Genomic DNA, 22,109 nt, shown 5'->3' with positions numbered 1-22,109 from the left:
AGGGGGAGATTGGGGCCTGGGAGCATCACAGTCACAGGCCTGTCTGCCTCCAGCGTCTGGGCTGGTGGCTCTGCATGGTGCTCTGGGAACAGTGGTTCAAGGTACAATTTTGGGCTTTGTACTGGGGCTGCTTGAGAGCACTACCCTCTCCCCACTTCTCCTGCCACCAAATTCCCATGGAATATGCCAGGGAAGAAGCTAGGGTGAAGTGGAGGGGGAGGGGCTAGTCTGCCCCTCCCTGGAGTTGAGAATAATCCATAGGCAAAGAGAATTCCTCTCCATGTGACCAGAGCGGACTGACAAGTGGATGGCGAATGTAACCCTTTTCATGCTCTGGTAAAACACCCTGGCATGTGAAGGGTTTTGTATGGCATGTTTGGAATGGGGAGGAGTGGGGACAGGGCACCTACAACTGCCTGGCATTTTTTTTTTTTTTTTTTTTGTGACAGAAAGGCGTCTTTGATCCAATGCTGTCAAAAAATGAATAGCAAAAGAACACAGGCTTTAGGGTGATTCCCTAGCTCCGCCTTCACAAGCAGAGTATTTAAAACTGAGCCTCCTCACTCCTTCAAGGGAGTAAACTCTGAAGAGTCACTGAGATGGTGAATACATACAAACAGCTTGGCAGATGCTTTGTTTTATTTTATTATTGTTCTCGTTAAAACTTTTCAGAGAGGAGAGGTTGGTCACGGCTGAATTCCTCTGCCTTCCTGTCATTTTGTGCCAATGAGCACGCACTTACTGAGCACCTACTATGTGACAGGCTCCTGAGCTGGGCCCTGGGGGCACAGTGGGGATAGACAGGGAGCTCCCCGTTTGAAGGTGCTTAGCATCTCCATTTGGAGATGGGAATTGCACACATACACACCCGAGGAAAGCAAATGCCCCAGCAAAGGAAGAGTGGCCCTGAGAACAAAACAGGGGGAGTGGTGAGGGGCGTGGATTGGGGGGCGACTCGGCAGTGGTCAGGGAAGAGCTATTGAAGGAGCCGCATTTTGTCAGAATCCTAGAATCTGATGAGGAGCCAGCCTTGCCAAGGACTGTGGGAAGAGCCCCAGGCAGAGGGGTCAGCTGAGGCCAGAGCATGCAGGCAAGAAGCTCCTGATGGGTCAGTGGATCCCGAATCTTCCCTCCTTTAATTTTTTTTAAATCTTTATTTATTTTTGAGAGAGAGAGGCAGAGTGCGAGTGGGGGAGGGGCAGAGAGAGAGAGGGAGACACAGACTCTGAAGCAGGCTCCAGGCTCTGAGCCATCAGCATAGAGCCCGACGCGGGGCTCGAACTCGCGAACCGTGAAATCATGACCTGAGCCGAAGTCGGACGCTTAACCGACTGAGCCGCCTAGGCGCCCCTTCTCTCCTTTAAAATTCATGTTTCTGGACCCTCCCCACTGCAGAATATGGTCTCTGAACCTTCATTCCCACCCCCCCTCTTCCTCCCCACCTCTGATACTGGGCCTGTTTTCACCTCAACATTGTGGCTTTATCGTAGAACCTCCCGTTTCTCCTTCCACTCCTGGTTTCTCTGCCTTATTTTTACAAACGCATTCTTCCCTTTGTAAAATAGTGTCCTCCTGCCTGGTCTCCCCGCCCCTGACCTGCTTCTCCTTCCTTCTCAAACCTCTGGCGCGGCCAGACTGTGATCACTGCTCCTTTGATCAGGGACCTCGTTTTGTTTTGTTTTGAATATAATTTATTGTCAAATTGGCTGACATACAGTGCGTACAGTGTGCTGTTGGTTTTGGGGGTACATTCCCGTGATTCGAACTCTCCTTCCACCTCATCATTGTCTCACAGGTCACCAGGGGCCTGACAACAGCCGAGACACTCATTCCTGTGGTCCTCCTGCCAGGAGCACTCACCTCTCTTGCTCACTGCCTTTCCTTTGGTTCCCCTCTCATCTTTCTGGCCATCCTTCTCCATGGCCTTTGCTGTCTTGGCCTCTCCAAGGGCAATGGCCAAGGCTTAATCCTAGGGTCTCTGCTACTTTAGGGATTTCATCTCTACTCGTGGCTTCAGTCAATGTCTCCCTACAAATGGCTTCCAATTTCCATCTCCATCTTCCATGACCTCCTTCCTAAATATAATTCTCTCATGGATTGGTCCCCTGTTGCTCACCATCTCGGTGACCACGGACAGTCTCTCACCATCTCAGCACCTTTGTGGCCATACTTGAAACATAAAGGAGAATGGACCACCTGGCCTTTTGTCCCTGTGCTCCAACAATTGGTGTTTCAGTTATTTTTAAATGTCTTCATTCCCACATAGATAAACTCCATCTTGTTAAAACCATCATGTTTAAGACCAAGCCATTGTCCCGGCCACTACTGATGGTCCCCAAAGTGCTGTCACTTCTTCTCTGTACCAAGACGCCCTAACTCTGTCTTCCTTTCCATTGACATGACCACACCCCACACCCTCCAAGCTGCTCCTGTAGATGACCTGAGTGGTCTCCCCAGCCTGTCCCCTTCTGAGCAACTCACATATTCTCTGCACACTGCTGTTCAAAACCTTTCAGGGGTCCCCACTGTCCATAGCATCTTGTCTTCAGTTTTGTGGATCCCTTTGAGAATCCTTTAAAATACATGTATCCTTTGCCCAGAAAAATGCCTACAATTTCAGGAGGTTCACAGATCTCCTGAGATCCATCACGGACTCTTTAGAGGTCTTTGGACCCCAGCTTAACCTGAAGTGACTCCCCAAAGAACCAAGTGTGAGTTCCTCAGCACAGACAGCTTGGCTCTGAGCCCTCTGACCTGGCATATTTCCCTCCACCTCCAGGCACCCAGAAGCCTTCACTCCAGCCAAGCCCCTTGCTGTCACTCATACCTTCTTTGCCCTGGGCCATTTTCCCCATCTGGATCACCACCTTCATTTTTTTTTTTTCAGCTAAGTCCTTGGACCCTTCCTGTAAGTCCCACCCTGATCCTGTCTCCTCTAGAAAATGTCTACCTTGTCCCCAGCCCTTGGTGGGGACTCCCTCTTTGGAACTCCTATAGTACGAATCATCAGTACCGTTAGCATAATAATGTCACTTTCATTTTTATTACAAGGCAGGGCTCACGGCTGAGGACAGGCTCTGCCGTTGCACACCCGAGAGGTTGGTTGGTGACGATGAATCTTCCTGAAAACCAAAGGAAGAAGGCTTTCCAAATCCGCCAACCTAGCTATGTTCGATAATAGCTTTTTCGTATTTTATTACACACACTCAGGCGCTTTTCTGAAACATGGAATATTGAGCATAATTTATCTGGAACGCCAATCCTGCCGTAATAGAACGAGTCTCCAAGTGGTGCTGGAAGGTGGGAAACAACAATGCTGCTGCACCTCTCTTGCAAGTTTATCAAGGCGCTTTGTTGAGATGTGAAAGTGTCTACTGCAATGCCTGGCGTGTGGCAGGTGCTCCGTGTGTTAGCTTGCCCGCTCTGACAGTGGCCTTTTTATTCTATTTAATGTAGAGCAGATGGTGGGTGAAAATAGACCAGCACCTATTACTGCCCCGCTCTAAAATTTCAGGGCAAGGAATTCAGAGGCATAGCAAAAGGATTTGCTATTTCCAGGGAGTCTGGACTCCATCCAGCAGGGAAGCTCATCCAGGGAGGCACCCAGTTGTGATGTGTGAGTTCATCGAATGTTCATTGTACAGATGGGGAAACTGAGGCCCAGAAAGCTTAGGGCCTGCCGTTAAGGTAACGGCCCGGTGGTGGCGAATCCACAACCAAAGCCCTGTCTCCAAATTGTTGCTCACTCCAGACACGCCTGTCATCAACCCCTAAGGATTCTCTGCCCCGTCACACCACAAACGCCTTGAGTCCTTTCTCTGTACTGGGTTCAGCTTTGCACGGTGCCAGCATCCAACAGAGGGCCTGTGAGCACCTGTATACACTGAGTCGGATGCATTTTACTCACACAGCTTTGTGATGGCTGCACGGAGCTCATGGTCTCTGTCACAGAAAAGTAGGCACCAAGGAGCCTCCCGGGGCTTTTCTCCAGGGGCACCGTGAACGCCTAGTAAGGCTGCTGTTTCTGCCCCGGCCCCGCATCAGGAGCAGATGGACTTTTCCAGCAGACTGGCCCGTGGCGCATAGCATGCCCTGGTTACACTGAAATGTTGCATGTGAGAAACTGACACTCGAGCCTGTACCGTGTGCCCTGCACTTGAGACACACTGGTGAACGGGACAGAAACGGATCCTTCCCTCACGGAGATCATCTTGTGGCAGATGAAAACAGTAAGAACAAAAGTAAACAGACCACTGCCTCGTCCAGGCTGAACGACCCTCTCTGTGGCTAATCTCCGCCTGTTTCCAAGACAGAAAATAAAAACAACGCTACACAATGGGACTCTGATGAAGACTAAGAAATCCAAAAGTCAACACGTTTTACTTTATTTTCTCTCAATTGATCTCAACTCCCAAATGTTCCAGCTTCAAAAGGTAAGATTAGGTACCATTAAGCCAGTCAGACCAGCATTGATTTAAAAACCCTCCTTGATGCTACAGGATGGAAGAGGTTGCAGACCCTTATTAATCTCCTTCTTTATCAGCTTAATCTCAGCCTGCCAGGAGCCAGCCTGTCTGATTCCCGATTCTGGCCACATCCCTCCAGTCCTCTGGCTTCTGTGTACCAGGCCACGGAGCCGGTATAGAACCGTGAATTACCCTGCAAGGAATACTTTAGCAGGGGGCTGGTCTTTCTTCATGGAATCAGGAAGAAGGAAAGTGGGGCTTCATCTATAAATAAGATAGAACTCTAAGGATTTCACAGAAGACAGTTCTATGGCAGGGGCTCATATAACTCAATACATTTCTCACCTCTGGCCATGGAGAGAAACATATACATGATCTCAGGATGTCGATGTCAGGGGCCTTTCTGAACCCCAAGGAGCTAATTCCCTCCTTTCCATCTTTTTTTCTCCAACCCAGCACTTACTCTCTGCCAGGCACCCTGCAGGGAGCTGGAAGTACCATGGAGCCCAGGTCTGAAATGGTCCCAGCCTTCCTCGGGCTACTGTCTAGCAGGCAAGAAAGATACCATGCAAGACACACAAGACCCATAAAGCCCAAGAAATTGTGCAAAAAAGCAGGAGAGCATGCCTTAAGACGGCAAGATCGGGGTCTAACCTAGTGGCATTGCTGGGGGTGGGGAGGTCTCTCGAGTCGAAATTGTCCGTGTCTTTTGAGTCATTCACAAGATTATTTCATCGGACCATTCCTTATCTGCACGCTGGGCAATTTCCCAGGTACAGTGGGAAAATGTATCTGTCACTAGGTACTTTTCTGGGAAGGTTAACTCACTTCTTCTCTATAGGAATTTTGCAAGGAGTTGTCGAAGGTTTGCTACCAAAGGGGCAGATAGTGACCAGGGGGAAGAAGAAAGACTAGCACGTGGTCGCTGCATAGACGTCAATTGTTTCCGGGATCCACCTTCACGTGTTCTGCCAGCTCCACATTATTGACTTAATACTTTACTTTGCAATGACTCGCTTAAAAATTTAAATGAATTTATCACAAAAGGAATCTTTATATCACTGCCATAAATAGAATACCAATATCCCGTGCCCCGAGTAGAAAGTAACGGCAAAAATAAACGCAGTTAAATTCTCTGCTACCGACCTGCCCAGAGGCTGTCTTTACCTGCAGGAGCAGGTTGGTTCTAAAAGGCTCCATTATACTTGTCTTAGATCGCCCCCAGAGGCCTCCTCCCTCAAATCTTCTGCTTTCCAGAACAGAGCACAGTTTGGAATGAGACTGTAGGCTGGGCAGGTCACCAAAAACACTCGGGAACCCCAAGAACTCGAGGGGAGTGTTACTGCATGTGCCAACTGTAAAGGGAGTGCCATTTGCTGTGTGAATGACCACCTCTCAGTCAAGCTCATGAGGGGGCCTAATGATCCAGTCGAGGAGTGCTCTGCTGTCCAGCTTCTCCAGAAATTTCAATCACATGCTCTAGGCCTGGGTCAAAGTTGTTTCTGGTACAGACCGGCCGCAGCCTCCTTAAAAACTGATTTAGTAAGTCAGTTAAATACTTGATTAGGATTTCTCCTTGCCTTGCCTCATCTGGGAGATGGGCAAAGAGAGAGAAGCAGGTTAATCTCTAGGGCTAAATTGCCAGCACCTGGGAAATGGCCAGCTTGACCTTGAGAAAATTCAGTTCTTTTTTTTTGTGTTTAGTAAGTAGTTACTTTATCTCAGTCTCAGTTTACCTCTCCATAAAGTGGGTTTTGTAGGGGCTTTATAATCAATGTGTGAAATAATGTATGAAAGGCTCCTGGTGCATACACAGGCATCCAGCAAGTGGCTATAATTATAATTAATGTCTTTTGACATCCATTTGAACATAACTCCAGGCCAACTTTGTGATGGGTAACAGGGATCCCCTTGTCTCATGGGCCTACATCACTGCCTTGGGCTGGGACTCTGCAGAAACCAACTATTCCCACCAATGGAAGGAGTGTATACACAAGTTACCTGGGGTCTTGTTACAATGCAGATTCCATTTCATTAAGTCTGGGTCTGGGGTGAGGCCTGAGATTTTTCGTTTTCACCAAAACTCCAGAGGATGCCATGTGGCTGGTCTGAGGACTGCCCTTTGAGTGACAAGGCTCTAGCCCAGTGGTCCTCAAAGGATGGTGCCTGGAAGGACCAAGGGTCCTTGGGACTTGTTCGAGATTTGGATTCTCAGACCCCACTCGGGACCTGCTGAATCAGAACCTCCGGGGTGGGGCTAGCAATGTGTGTGTGTTCTTACACCCTCATGTGATGCTGAGCCACAGCTCTGGCACTTCCCGTCCCTGGAATCCACCCACAGCACTTGCTCATTCCTCTTGTGCTATGGGAACCATGTGGCCTGAGCCTAAAAGGGAAGAGACAGCTGTATCTCAGCCCTTCCTAGGCCAGAAAGAGCCAAGTCTCTGGGGGCTCTTTTCTGTTTTCAGATTCACTGTTGACCCCCAAACACTAGATCAGGCGACCCCAATGCAGGTGGTAAGGAAAGGGGCAGCTAGGGACCTAGTTCTGCTAGGGAGGATGAGTTGGCTGTCCAGCGCCCTACTGTCTTCCCCCACCATTTGGTGCCTTACATGTGGCTTGGGCTTTTACGAGACCTCATGGGCTCCTCCACTGAACGGAGACAGGCAGGCAGACCAACAAGTATTTACAGAACGCCACACACACACAAAAAAATTATGCATTTGCACTTTCCACAATCCTAAATCCCAGGTGTTGGGTATTTGCTCACCTGCAGCAAGTGTGTCCAAATATAACAAACACCGGTTTGTATTTCTGTAAATCTACGTCTACATCCCTTCTTCTTTTTCGCCCTCTACTTCCTCCGCACCACGCTTTTAGTCACTATATTATTTTTTGAACTAAAGCACGTTCCCATTGATGTTGCTCGGTTAATATCGTAACTACCCTCTTAAAATAAATCAATGGGTGTTGAGCACCTGCCAGACACTCTTTCGGCGGCTCGCATCTGTATGTGTGTTTTTAATTGTGGTAAAGTGCGCATAACATAAAATTCACCATCTTAACCATTTTTAACTGCACAGTTCAGTAGCGCTAAGTACATTCTCGTGGTTGTAAAACCAGTCTCCAGAGTTCTCCTCGTCTTGCAAAACTGAAACTCTGTACCCATTAAATAGGAGCTCCCTCCTCCCCCAGCCGCAGGCCACCACCTTGCTACTTCCTGTCTGGATGTATTTGACGACTCTAGGCCCCTCTTGTAAGTGGAATCATACACTATTTGTCTTTTTGTGACTGGCTTATTTCATTGAGCATCATGTCCTCAAAGCTCATCCACGTTGTTTTCTTCCTTTTTAAGGTTGAGTAATATCCCGTTGTACGTATAGGCCACATTTTACTTATCCTATCATCCACCCATGGACATCTTTTGGCCACCGTAAATAATACTGCTGTGAACATAGGAATATAAATACCTGTCCAGGCCCCTGCTTTCGATTCTTTGGGGTAGACGCCCAGATGTGGAATTGCTGGATCGTACGATAATTCTATTTTTAATTTTTTGAGGAACCACCGTCCTGATTTCCATAACGGCTGCACTATTTTTCATTCCCATAGTCCTGTTTTATTTAATCCTCAGAACACGGTGAGTTGGATATTATTGACCCCATTATTTAGATTAGGAAAGTGGAGCTCAGAGAGGTGAGGGCACCCGCCTGCGGTCACACAGGCGATAAGTATTTCTCAAGAGACCAGAGCCTCAATGTTCCCACAGTAACCCTCAGGTTGGCAGCTGAGAGAAATCTACAGGGAAGACCTAAATGAGTTATTCTGACACTGCTAGAGGTCGGAGCTTTGGTGGGCAGCACCAGCAGGCTGGAGAAGGGGCCATGGCGCTTTGGCTGGTTCCCCCCCAAGGCTGGACCACGCGGGCCCATGCAAGGCCGTTTGTCAGCATGCCGTCCTCATGCACAGCAGCACAAGAGGCATCCTACCCAGGGCCAGGATAGAGGCACCATTGCAGGTTTCTCTCTTGCCCTTCTCTTTGCTTCTCCTTGGAACTAAATCTATCCATCAGGGTATAGTCAGACATCACCCAGGGTCCTCTTAGCACCAATTCCCAAATTTTGGGAACTGCAGAGGTTCAATAGGAGAGGATTTGCTTCTCACAGGAGAACAGCAAATGAAAGCCACTGGCCTGATGAATTTACCAACTCATTTTCTCTGGATATCTTCTGCCTCCTCCCTTCATTATTTAAGCCACGGTGGCATTTACCGAGAGAGAAGGTGTGAATTAATCCTGGGTATCGCTCCTCCGAGTGCAGCCAATGTTCTTGTTCTTGAAATCGGAGATGGGTAACTAGCGACACACACCCACGCCTCACCGGGCAGAGTCTGAGCGCGGCTGCCCCTTCCCCCAGCATCTGCCGAAACGGTGCGCCCAAGGGCAAAGGCCATCGCTGCGTTTCGGAGGCTCACCTGCCCTGCCGTGAGTCTAGTGTGCAGTGTCAGATGTCCCCAGTCCACTGTACAAACTGTGTGGCACAGAGTGTACGGAGGAGGCCTCGGGAGCTGGAAGACCAGGACCAGCCGCCTTGTAGTTGCCGTGCACAAAAGCGGCTACAGCCTGCGTGGGCCGTGGAATCAGGCAAACCGGCCTGGAACCCCAGCTCCTCACTTTCCCCACCTGCGTGACCTTAGTAAATCCTGGAGCCTCTCCGGGCCTCCACTTCCTCCTCTGCAAATGGGCAAAGAGGGTGGTTGTGAGGCTTCAGCGGGTGACCCGTGGGGCTCTTGGCAGAACGGGGGGCCCAGAGGCAGTCCCCAGGCCACGGGGCTCCTTGGGTGGGTACCTCCTCCCGGCAGAAGCCTGTCCCCTTCCCTGGCAGCTTCCTTCCTTTCTCGCCAGGCCCCCCCCCCCCCCCCGCCCGGCCTGAGGAAGCTGAAAGCCCCAGCCCTTCTATCTTTCCCCAGAAGAAAATTGCTCCAGGCCTTAATCATTTGTGTTGTTTCTCTCTTCCTTCAGTGTGTATCTGTCTGTCTGGTAATGAGACAGGCAAACAAATGCCGTGCTCCAGAGCCGATGTGATGAGACTCGGCGGGGCAAGCAGGTGGCTGGGGGAGGCAGAGAGACGGAAGGCAGAGCGGGAGCACCGTTGTGCCACAGGGTGATTCGATGCGGCAGTGGTCCTTAGGCTGCAGGATGCTGTCCCGGCCTTGGCACTGGCCCGCCGCCCCGCGGGTCTCTTTTGGCACTGGTGCTTCCCACAGACCTTTGTGTTTCCCAGCTTTAGCCTTTGGAGCAGGAGCGTGCCTGCTTCCCTACTGGATGCTATTTAGCACATCGTTTCTGGATAGTTCTCCTTGTTTCCCGGGGCCTGGGTTCAAATCCCAGCTCTGCACAGCTTACTGGCTGTGTGACTTTGGCCGAGTTGCTCAACTGCTCTGTGCCTCAGTTTCCTCATCTGTGGATGAGGCAGTAACACAGGCCTCACAGAACTTCTGGGAAGGCTACAGGGGTGAAGAAGGCTCATGGGTCTAGAGTATCATTCAGCGCAGAGCAGACACCCACAGGCGATGCGTTATTCTCTGTTGGCTTCAGCCTCTGAGCAGAAAAGATGTGTGAGTGGTGAAGCCATGCTTCCAGAAGCAACCACCTCCCTTTACCTTTCAAGGCAAACTCGGACCCCAGCACGTTTGATTTCAGGGACAGGTAATGTGTCCCCCAGATTGGGACTTGGGGAGTCATAGGGTTATCAACCTCTTTGGCTAAGGAAGACCGTCACAATCACTACCTACTGACACCCTCTTTCAGGGAGGAATACCCCAAAGAAAAAAGGACGTCATCTCTGAACAAAGAAGAGTCATCGTCAGCAATGGTGATGAGCAACTTGAAAAGAACGTAACTGTCATGGATGCATTGTGCTTTTTCTCTTTTTTCTTTCTCTTCTCCCTCTCAGATCACCGCCCGTCTGCAGATCAGCCTTCAGGACCACTGATCTAAGGATCATTTCGACCCCCTAGTCATTGACTAAGAGGCTAGAGGGGAAGGAGAAACTTTAAGCCTCAAAAAGGGGCTACAGGCAGGGCTGAGGGCCTCCATGTTCCTCCAATAAGAACACAAAAGTGTTCGGGGAAAGTCTGGGTCAAAGCAAGATCCTCCTTGTTTGCAGAGCAAAGCAATTTAGGACCTCACACCCACACCCACCCCTCAAGGCGGACCCTGGATTTCCAAGAGCAGCGAATCAGGATTCCAAGTGGACAAGTGTCCGGAAGGGCCGCTCCTGCTGGCATGTCACCAGGATACATGTCTCGTCACAGCCACTGCTCTCTCCCCAGATGGAGCAGTTCCCCTTGCCACTGTGAAGTCTGTGACAGCTGAAGCCGAGAAAACGCGGGGACAAACAGGTCCCGTCAGGACACCGGGCAGCTTCCTAGCCTAGTGACGAATTGCAGGCGACTGGGGAGAATTTAAAACCAACCCAGCTGCCACCCAGGAGAGTGAGTAATCTCAACACTTAAGGAGAAGCCCCAGACCGGCAGTCATTCAGACACAGGAGACAGTTTTCCTGGACCCAGATGGCACCCAAGTGTCTCACCCTGGGGCTTCTCTTGGACAAATGGACCTACCCCATCCCCTGGTAGGAGATGGCCACCTGATGTGTCCACCCCTCCTGCGCCCCCCTCCCCCCACCATGGCATTTATGTTCATTCTGTCTTTCCATCTGCCTCCAGAACTTCCTCCAGAATCTCTGGAGCTTCTCTAGGGTCCACACAGCTGCCACAAGTCTTGACCCATCCATCACGATTCCCTGGTTTGCTCAGTGTTTGAAAATCAGAACACCAGTTAAAAATGCTTAATAACAAAAGTCTTGGAGATCACACACATTGACCTGACCTCACGTCTCTTACCCTCCCAATGTTTCAAACATGCAACTTCCAGCATCCTCTCTGGGGATCAGCCCTTGGAAGGAAATAGTTGGCTCTAAGTGAAGTCTGCTCTTAGCACCCGTATGGAAGCATTAAGGTGATACAGGCGCACAAGGGCTGGCACTTTCTCTCCGGGCAAAAGGACGACGTCTGGCGGCACTGGCACTCTGGGCAGTGGCAGGGCTGGAAGGGGCTCAGTGGAGGATAAAGAGCTAAACAGAGGCTTGGAGGTGGGTCTCTACAGCTATGGTTTTTATCTGAACTGGCAGTTCTGAACATACCACCAGGTCTCCTTCTTTTACAAACTAGAAAGGCTTTTCCATTGGCCCGCCTCCAACATTCTAAGATGATGAACAATGCCCTTAACAGGGCTGTGCTCTCCATGTTGGATGCATATGGTGGAAAAAGCAGGGCCTTCTGACTAAGTGGAGGGTGTTTACTTGTTATTAGACTAGTATAGACCTTTGGGGGCAGAAAGACTGAAAGCTTATTTTCGCCATGTCCTAGGCCTGAACTTGCTCATCCAAAAAAATATATTATGGGCTTTATGCACTAGACCATATGCTTATCACCAGGGGCCTGGGGGCAGGGAGAACTAAAACAGAATCGAGTCTCTCTTCATTGGCGTGGATACTGGCATGACAGCATGCTAAGGGAACACACAGGAGGGGCAGCTACCGTGGACTGTCCAAGGAGGGTCTGGGGTCTGGAAATGCTTTACAAAGGAACTGATACCAGACCTCAGCCTTGAAAGCGGAGGCAGGGGAAGGAAGGATAGGGTGGGGTGGGACTCAGGAGGGCTAGGATGTGCAAGAAGGCTTTTCCAGAAAGGAGAAAGAACATGTGCAAAAGCATGGAGGCATGGAGGCATGGCTCATCCCGGGAAATTGTAAGCAAAACAGAATGGCTGGAACCCAGGGAGGCTGAAACAGGAGGCAGGGGCCAGATTATGTATTACCTTGTACACCGTGCTAAAAGCCATGAGAGCCCTTCTGGAATTCCACTCTCTCTGAGAAGTATTTATAATTGGCAACTCACAACATCCCCAATTTGTAAAACCTAAATAATTTTTAAAAACCTAGCAACCCTGCTTTATAAGGGGAAAGAGGCCCTGAGTGGTGAATTGGTTTCTAAGACGGATCTGTATTTACAATTTAAATTTGATGCTAGGAACAGTTGGCAAGAGGACTTGGAGCAAGTGACTTAAAAACCAGAGCTTTCTCTCTTATTTTACCCTCCAGTCATATTTCTACGCGAGGTGAGGGAAGTACACCATGACTGGGGAGAAGAATGAGCTTCTTCCAAAAAAAAAGAAAGAATGAAAAAAAAAGATTGTATCGTCTTGAGCAAATATGTATGCTTCTTACAAAGTGCCTGCACTTCAAATGTTCAAAGAGGAGAGCTTGTTTTCTTTCACATCAGCCTGGACTCATCCACCACCAAAAGGTGCACCTCACCTCACTCTTGGCTGACGGCCACAGTTGCTGCCTGCTCCCAGATCTGGTCACAGCCAAGGACCAGAGGTAGAACCCCACCCCTGCCCCCCAACTTGCCTTTACTTTCCCCAGACATGGTCTCATGTCTCCCTGAGGTGCACTGGGACCGCTGGCCAGGGTGACTGGATGGCATCCATTCTGACCAGTTGGATGTCTCTTCCAATAGACCCGTTGTTAAATATCTTTACTATCACCCCTGCTCCAGGCCCCTGGATGCCCAATCATATGGCACATAGATGCCAGCATTCTCTTTCAATTGACATCTGAATCAGATTTGCAGAGGGATGAGAGTTTTCCCTCCGGAAGCTTTAGCCAAGGCCCCAGCTGTGAGTCTAGGATGCCCATGCCTATGGCATGGGAGCTTGTCTGGCAAGCCAGGGGGATGGCGCCATTACTGAACTTGACTGGACCAATGGGGCATTTTGGGGAGACAGGCGCTCAGTGCTTCCACAGTCTTCTTTATTCACCTTCCCTCTTTATAAGGTTCTGAGGCCAGACTAGTCTCTCAGGAAATCTCTGGGCCTGTGGAAGATCCCTGGGGAATGGGTTAAGTTCTGAGACCCACTCCCTACTATTGGCACAGGGGGAAAGAACCCACAGGGCAGGGCAGTCTAGCAAGGTGGTCAAGAGCACAGGCTGTGGGGTGTCTGGGTGGCTCAGTCGGTTAAGCATCCGACTCTTGATTTTGGCTCAGGTCCTGATCTCATAGTTTCTGAGGTTGAGCCCCACGTGGGGCTCTGTGCTGACAGTGTGGACCCTGCTTGGGATTCTCTCTCTCTCTCTCTCTCTCTCTCTCCTTCTTTCTCTGCCCTTCCCCCACTCGCTCTCTCTCAAAAATAAATAAAAATTAAAAAAAAAAAAGGGGACAGGCTTTGGCTTCTCACAGAACTAGGGTCACTTGCTTGATCACCAAAACTCTCTGAGCCTCAGTTTCCTCATTGATAATTTGGAGACAGCCACAAGTACCTAGCTTAAGGAGGTTCAGTAAGGATTGAGTGAAGTGGTACTTTAAAGCAATTAGCCCATGTTTGACACAACAGAACTCAACAAATAGTAGCTCTTGTTGCCAGTGGGAGGTGACCACTGGGTGGCCATGAGGATAACATGTATTAACATCTATGAAGCACTTGGAATGGCCTTTGGCTTCTAGCAAGCACTCAGTAAATCAATAAATGCTAATGAGGGGCGCCTGGGTGGCGCAGTCGGTTAAGCGTCCGACTTCAGCCAGGTCACGATCTCGCGGTCCGTGAGTTCGAGCCCCGCGTCGGGCTCTGGGCTGATGGCTCAGAGCCTGGAGCCTGTTTCCGATTCTGTGTCTCCCTCTCTCTCTGCCCCTCCCCCGTTCATGCTCTGTCTCTCTCTGTCCCAAAAATAAATAAACGTTGAAAAAAGAAAATAAATGCTAATGATCATCATCATCTTCATCTTCACCATTATCACGATGACTATCATTATTGCCAGTTACCTCCTTTGAAACCAGAGACTCTTTTATGTTCATGGAGATCCTCTGGGGAGGAGGGGGTTGGGTTGCAAATATGGAGATCTGTGCGGGCCTGGCCTCTCTTTACCAGGTCAGGGTGTGATGTTGGATAGGTGAAGTTGCTTCTCAGGGTCAAATTTACCCTAACTGTAAAAAGGGAGGAGGTTTCCTAGGGGGAAACTCACACTTCCTTTCCATCCTAAGGCTGTGTGGGTGTCTGCTTTGCCCAAGGATGCCATGCATGGCCATCACTGGGCCAGTGCAATAGATGTGTATTGAATGCTCTGTGTGCTGGGTTCTGGGGACACCATGGTGGGCAAGACAGCCGTGCCTCATGCTCCTCTCTTGTGGGTTACATGTAAGACTAAAGCTCAGGGGACAATCAGAAAAACATTGTAGCTTACAACTGGGTCTAAAAATTGGGGCATGGCATGAATCCATGGGGGCTGTTTTATCAAAGCCCCATCCAACGTTGGATGTAGAATTTGAATTTGCTCTTTGTTTGAGTGCTTTGCAGAGAATTCATCTTTCTACATTTCCTTTTCTCTTCCAGCCCCAGGGAGGCATTTTCACAAGTGCGCAAGTTAGAAGTTGAAAACCATCACCGAGGAAAAGAAACGAGTCTCTCAGAAAAAGCTTCGGGAAGAAAATCCTGCCCCTCATAACCCATCATACGATTACTTGGGCAGGACAGGACCTCTGAGACTACCATACCAGAAGCTTCATTTTACAAGAAAGGGGATGGAGAACTTAAGAAAAGTGTATCTCAGTTTTTTCGACCTGATATGCATATACAATTCTCTTTCCTTGTTCACTTCTCATTCCTTAATCCTTTGAATATTTACTCCAGAAAGACAAGTCTTCTTCATTTTCTCATACCTCCCTCCCTCCCACTCCGCCCTGCCCGGCCGGGGCTCCAGGGGAAGGCAAGGAAAGAGGGAAGGACGGTCGACGGAAGAAAGAGCGCCGGAGGGTCCTTCCTTCCTTCCTTCCTTCCTTCCTCCTTCCTTCCTTCCTTCCTTTTTCCCCTTCCTCCCTTCCTTCCTTCCTTCCTTCCTTCCTTCCCTTCCTTTTTTTCCTTCCTTTTTCCCCCTTCCTTCCTTCCTTCCTTCACTCTTTCCTTCCCTTCCTCCTTCCCTCCCTCTCTTCCTTCCTTCCTTCCCTCTTTCCTTCCTTCCCTCCCTTCCTCCCTCGCTTCCTCCCTCCCTTCCTTCTTCCCTTCCTTCCCTTCCTTCCCTTCCTTTCCCTTCCCTTCCCCTTCCCCTTCCCTACCTCCCCTTCCTTCCTTCTTTCCTTCCTACCAAAATCACAAGGTCCCCACTCTTCACTGCCTTCCAGAAACAGCCATCCTTTTACAGAACCATCGTCTTCTCCGGCAGGTAATTTTCCATCTCCCCTAGCATAGGGGAGGTCAAGTTGGGGAAGGGTGGGCATGCCTGGTATAATAGCACCATGGTCTTCAGTGTGATTCCAGGTCCCCCAGGAAGGACTATGATAAGGAAGACAGAACCCTACTCCTGGCGCCCCTTACTGGCCACTGTGCCAGGGCTCTTAAACCACTGAGCCCCTACTGGTTACTCGAAGATGGGCTGGTTCCAAGGGTTATATAGACGACTGAGCTTGAAACCTGGCTTTGAAGCAGATATCAGACCTGTTGGGATTCTAGTCTTCTGCCCCATGTCCTTCTTCCTCCAGTCACGGTGAATCCTAGATACGGCTCCACTCCACTTAAACACTTGTGGGGCAGCCTGGGGGGAGGGATTGAAGTGGGAGGATATTCTCAAGCTTGGGTCACAAGTGGTCTAGCCAGGGGTCACCCTGAGGACAGGGGCACCAAGAAGGAAGGATAATGCCACAGAAGATAACACATTTGACCTGTCTGACAGTTTTCCCCAGGGTCAGCCTAAACAGGGAACCTCCCAATGAAACAGGTCTCCAGGGGCACACGCATAGCAGAAAAGCCCTGGGTTTTAAATATATATGCAAATGTCCTTAGCTCAGGCCTTCTGGCTTATTCCTGGATACACTGTTGGAGTAACCTGATGTGGGGTGTGGGGGCTCTATAAGGCATTTGGCAGGAAAGTGCAGCATTATGCGCAAAGTGATTTCCTGACTGTGTTTTAAAAATTAAAAGTCCCTGGCATGTAGAAGCTATTCAGTAAAAGTTTGGGGAATGGATAAGCCAGGGATGCCTGAATGAGTGCAGCACTCCTTAGGTTTTTATGGTAGAACAATGGGCAGCTGCTGATCTGTCCCTCTCACCTGACAAGGTCAGCAAGTGGTTTGGGCCACGCAAGCCCACATCTGGGAGGAGAGAGGGAGAACTGGGAGGAAGGCCCTCCCCACCGGGTCATCCATCACCCCAAGACTTGGCTTGCCTGATTTCCTTTCCGACCCTGGTTTTTGAGGCGAACAGCTCCGGAAAGTAGCGTGTTCCTCTATCTCCGCTTGGGAGCACGTCATGTATTAACTGAACAGTATTTGTGAAAGTTTGCGGAGCTCTTGGGGAAACCGAGGACGAAGAAGAGGCAGACAGAGGGGTTCTTGAAGTGCTGTGGAGTTCACAGAAGGAATTCTTGGGTTCCTGAGATGGGAAGGCGCAGGGAGAAAAGGAGAGAGCAGGAGGTGGGCGCCTCCCCCGGGGCTGGGGTCTGGGTCCTTAGGGCCTTGGGATCCTGGCATTCCCCTTTTGAGGGACGTGTCGGCATAGCGGGCCCTAAACTCGCTGTGATAATGAAGGCAACAAATGGGACAAAGGAGGAGGGGGCGCGCGCGGCGCAGACTCGAGTAGGGCTCCGGCTCGGCCGTAGCCCCAAAGAAGAGGGGACCTTTTGCCCACTCGGCGACCTCACCTTTTCCCTGCCCTGGGCCAGGAAGCTCTCCACAGGGCCCCTCAGAACCCTAGCTGCCTCCCCACCTGCCCGCCGCGGGTTGGACGCTCTTTGTGGCGCTGAAGCAGAGAGACCGCGAGGAGCGTGCGGGAGGTGGCCGGGCGGGGCGCGAGTCTCAGCCTCCCGGACCCACGGCGGGTGCGTCCCGAGCTGCAAGTGCGCACTCCTGGAAGTCCCGCGCCAAGGGCAGGGGCTCGTGGTCCCTCCCCACCTCTGGAGAGATCCCAGAAAAGCCGGGGCGAGACAGCGCGCCTGGGGGCCCCCGAAGGCCCCCCGGCGACGGTACAGACTTTCTCGAAAGGTCTCGGTCTCGGTATCGGCGCTGGGAGCGCACGGGAACCCGGGGGCGCAGGGGGCGCCGCGGGGTTGGCTGAGCGTCCAAAGCCAGGCGACAGCGAGAGTCTCAGCGCAGCCCCAAGCGCTCCGCCTCTAGCGGTACCAGCCGGCGCCCCAACGCCGGGCTCCCGGGCCGGCGGGAGGATCGTGTGCCAGTCCGTGGGTACTGGGGACACTCCCCTTCCCGGGAGCCAGTGCAGAGCCCCCGCCCTCCGCTCCGACCCGGGGATCCCCTCCCCCAGCGCAGAGATCCCCGCGCGCCCCCTGCCCACTTTGCCAAGGCGAGAAAGCGGCCGAGCTGGAGACAAAGAAACTCCTGCCTCCTCCACTCTCGGCCCCTCCGCCCACCCCAGACACTCCCCGGCGCCCTCCCTCGACCCGGCGACAGCGCCCGCGGACAAGCTAGGGAAGGGGGGTAGGGTGGGCGAGTCTGCTCCCTGACGCGGGCCAGCTGGAGGCTGCCCGTGCTCCCCGCTTGGGGACACCCCACGGCAGCCGCGCCCCCCATCCTCCGCTCCCCAAACCGTCCCGGTCCCCCGGCACCGCCTCCCCGGGCCGAAACCTCCCCCCCACTTCTCCAGCTGAGCGTTAGGGGGGCGCGGCGCACACAAAGCGGGTGTGGGGGGCGGAGTACCGGGGTGGGTGAGATCCCGCCAGGGCTCCGCACGGGCCTGGGCGCAGCTATTTACCCGATTTCTTCTTCGATCTCCGAGATGTCCGCGAAGATGAGGAAGACCACGAGCAGCGTGAGCGCAGCCAGCATCCAGCTCCGGAACTGCAGCTGCATGGTGGGTTCGCGCCCGCCGGGACCCGCGCGGGCCGGCGCGAGGAGCGGGGGCTGGAGGGCGCAGCGGCGGGCGCCGGAGCCTCCGCGCGCGGCGCGCAGCGGGGCAGACACCCTGCGCTCCGGGCGAGTGCGGGCCAGCGGCGGCGGCGGCGACAGCGGCAGACAGGGGTTGCTCAGGCGCGGCGAGCCCGCTCGCTCCCTCTCCGCTCCTGCCCGCCCCTCCTCTCCCCTCCCTTCTCCTCCCTCCCCTTCCCCTCCCCTCCCTCCTCCGCCCCGCGCGGGGCTCTGAGTGCAGTTTGACAGCTTTGGTCCGCGCCTCAGCTCGCCTCCTCCCACCCTAGTCAACTCCAATGTCCAGCCATCCGCCTTTGCTTCTCCCGCCTGGTTCCTCTCTCAGCTCCCGAGGGCGCTGGGATGTGGCCAGAACCTGCCACTCCCCGCCTAGGGAGGCTGGGCTCGGGGCACCGCGGGCGTCCGGGTACCGCGCTGAGCCCAGGGAAGAGCGCGCACCGCCCGGCGTCCCCAGACGGCTGGCAGACGCCCTCCCGCGCTCGCTCTTTGTCCAGCGCCCTCGCTTCCTTGCAAAGTTTTGGCGACACAAAGACCTACACCTGGGGACTGCCCCCAGCGCTCGGCGAGGAGGCGGTTTCAACCAGGCAGATGTTTCAGCAGTTGACGAATTAGGAGGGGTGGTGGGGGAAGGGGAGGAGAGAAAAGATACCTAAGATAGGCTAACTTCGGCGGAGATGCAGATTGCAATTTGAGGGCCAGGTGCTCGGCCCGTGAGAAATCACCCCCTCAGGGCGGTCATCTTGGTCACCACTGATACAGCCGAGAGTGGATCCGGAGAGGCTCCCCGAGTTGCCTGAGGTCACACAGCCTTGGCTAGAACTCGGGGCTCTTGCCGGAGTGGCGGCTCTACCCACAATGGCAGACTCAGCGCCCACCCTGCCTTGGCCCTCGCCCTTCTAACTCTGGGCTGGGCTTCCTCTCCCCAGCTCTTACCCTCTCCTTGCAAAATCAACACCCCCCACCCCCGCCACCCAGTCCTACCTTGATCTAAAGGCCTCCTAGAAAATATGGCTCCCACAAAGGGGTAATGCCCCCCATGCCGAATATTTTTCGCTTCCCCAGCCTTAGACAATTTAACTCAAATTACATTTTGCACCAACCATTAGCCTGGGAAGGGCCCCATTAAGTTTTACTGGAATTAGATAATTACCTAATTTTTTTTTCTTGCACTAATTGTAACAATCCTGAAATCAGGAAATGTAACTTCCCAGAAGTGATGGTCGGGTTTATGAAAGGGTCTTTGAGGTCTGAGTTTGGGGAAAAGGGTCCTGTTCAAGAAGCTGTGTGGAATATCTTAACTGCCTGGAAAGGACCGAAGAATAAAGGGGGGGGGGTGTGTGTGCAGATTGGCTATTTCTTCAGGGCCACCAATTCAGAGCCCATTCTCAGAGGGTTTGGGGAGGGGCTGGCAGTGGCTAAGTCCTTTCAGGGTCACCTTGGGGAGGTAAGAGGGCCTTTAAAGCACTGCTTTTGGCCAGAATCCTGCCTCTTTGTGTTAGGAAGGAGGGACAGGACCAAGGCTTCCAAGCTAGGAGGCTGCTGGACAGCTGTTGTTGATCCTGGAAGTGGAGATAAGTTCAGTTCTGCAGGAGGGGTTCCATCAGCTTGCCTGGAGAGCAGGAAAGGGAAGCAGCCCTTAGAAAGGGGGAGAGCTTTGGTTGTGGGGAGCAGACGTCTTGTCCCCATTGGAGGGGTGTACCAATGCCCGCGGCAGCATTTAATTTCTTTCCCAGCCTCTTGCACCTCCATTCCTACAGCGAGCTTCTCCAGAATACCCCATATTTTTCTTGGAGTGTGATGTTGAGGTACAATGTTGGATGTTCATCTCCCAGTCCATTAGAGGTGGTAATATGCACCAAAAGAGGGCTTACCATCTGTGTGTGTGGCTGGCCACATGGTCTAACCATCGTGTCGCCACATCTTCTGATCGCCTTGATCTTTCCCTCTGTCTTGCTGGATGGGTGGTTAAGGAGTTGTTGAATCGCATTTGTTGTTGTTTTATTTTTCTGAGATGAATGGTTGTGATATCTGAACAGGGAGAGGTAAGAAAAACAGGTTGTACCTGCTACGCTACTCAATATTTCAATCACTTATTCATTCACTTCATTACTCAGCAATGTTTATTGAGCACCTACCCTGTGCTAGCCACTCTGTGCTTCAGGCTAGAGCTATGAAGAGGAGAGAGAGAGGGAGAAGGAGAGAGGGAGGGAGGGAAGGAGGGAGGAAGCGAGAGCGAGAGCGAGAGCGAGAGCGAGAGTGAGAGAGAGAGAGAGAGAGAGAGACATTTCCTGCCCTCTAGTGGCTCATGGTTTAGGAGGAAGACAGATGTAATTATGGTATGGGATGTGAGTGAGCTACACTATAGCCATGGTCTCCTGCATAGCTTATAACTAATTAATAAGATCACACAAGAGAGCAAGAAGAAACTGGCTGGCCTCTCTCTTCTCTGCTCCCTGCTTCTCTACCAGCTACACTCTTACTATGCTGAACAGCATGGAGAGATTATTGTGATCCTAAATTCATCCAAATCAGGGCCTTCCTTCTTTGGACTCACTTGAGACGAGTCATTAGGACCGGACAGGAAACGTGGACACTGTTGGACAGTTCCATCCCTTATAGAGAAATGCTTGTAACCAGACCCACAGAGCAACATCTTCAACTACACCTGCTGGGAAAAAACTGGCTATCCTTGTTATTGAGGCTGTCCTTGTACTGAGAGTTACTGGGACAGGATTTTATTTGGAGGGTGATAGGGAACCCTCATGACAGTTGACTGCAATGCTGTCTGGAGGCAGTTTGAATCTGCATGGCCCCGTGCACACTCACTGCCTCACAGCTGTCTCTGAACACTGAGTTTGTTCCTGGAGTCTGGAAAGAGGGAACATGATTGCATTGGCAGTAAGTGTCATCGCTGCGGATGCTGAGTTAACTGCCACAGGCACACATACTTGGCTCAGCCATCCTGACCGCTCCCCTCTTTCCGACCCCTCCGTTTAAACAAGTCCCTTTTCCTGCCTTGGTCTTTCCAAGAAACTGGGAAAACCCACAGTGATCACATCTTTAGGTTAAGTTAGTATTTGGGTTAAAACACAGGTGTTAGATGGGAGTGACAGCAAATTAAAAGTCTTTACCACACATCAACATTTTAACTCGCATTAATGGTAGTATATTCGTTATCTGGGCAACTGATAAGGCCCTAGGAAGTTCATATTAATGAGGGATAGAGTAACAGGAGGTTCTGCAGAGCCCCCAAGGCACCTAGTGGATTCACACGTAGCAGTTAGGCAGCCCTTCCTTGTCTCTGACTCTGGCTAAGGGCGTGCTTCTCTTTCCAGCTGCTGACCTCAACAGTGGGGACCCCCATCCAGAGCTGAAGTTCATGAAAACCCCAAAACCGTATGTATCACTGACACATCAGCAAACTCTCTATACCGCTCACCCCAGATATGGCGAGTTTCCATCTGAACTACTTCCTGGGGGCAAAAAAGACACCTCTTGGCAATCGTTTTGCACAGGTACCATCATCTTCATTTTACACGTGAGGAAACTGAGGCTCAAAGGAGGCTCGATGGCCCAAGATAGCTCAGTTGGCAGAGAGGGAATCGCAATGCAGTTGGCCTCCTCTGGGCTTCATTGACTTCTGGGACTGTGGGAATG

At 51.8% G+C, this 22,109-nt stretch overlaps 1 protein-coding gene across 1 annotated transcript in view; it reads right to left on the bottom strand.

Annotated features, from left to right (window-relative positions):
* The window catches only part of ST8SIA2 (ST8 alpha-N-acetyl-neuraminide alpha-2,8-sialyltransferase 2), a 66,403-nt gene extending 48,023 nt beyond the window's left edge, over positions 1-18,380 (bottom strand). The window contains exons 1-2 of the mRNA XM_032593471.1: positions 18,283-18,380; positions 17,469-17,579 (exon numbers count right to left, since the gene is read on the bottom strand). Of these exons, the coding sequence (XP_032449362.1) occupies positions 17,469-17,579; positions 18,283-18,380 (209 nt within the window). The remainder of the gene's footprint in view (positions 1-17,468; positions 17,580-18,282) is intronic.
* Between the last annotated feature and the right edge of the window lie 3,729 nt (positions 18,381-22,109).

This window comes from Lynx canadensis, chromosome B3 (genome assembly GCF_007474595.2).
Source record: "Lynx canadensis isolate LIC74 chromosome B3, mLynCan4.pri.v2, whole genome shotgun sequence".
In the NCBI taxonomy this organism is placed as follows: domain Eukaryota; kingdom Metazoa; phylum Chordata; class Mammalia; order Carnivora; family Felidae; genus Lynx; species Lynx canadensis.
Note: the sequence above shows the minus strand (reverse complement) of the source record. Positions and strands in the feature narration are given on the sequence as shown.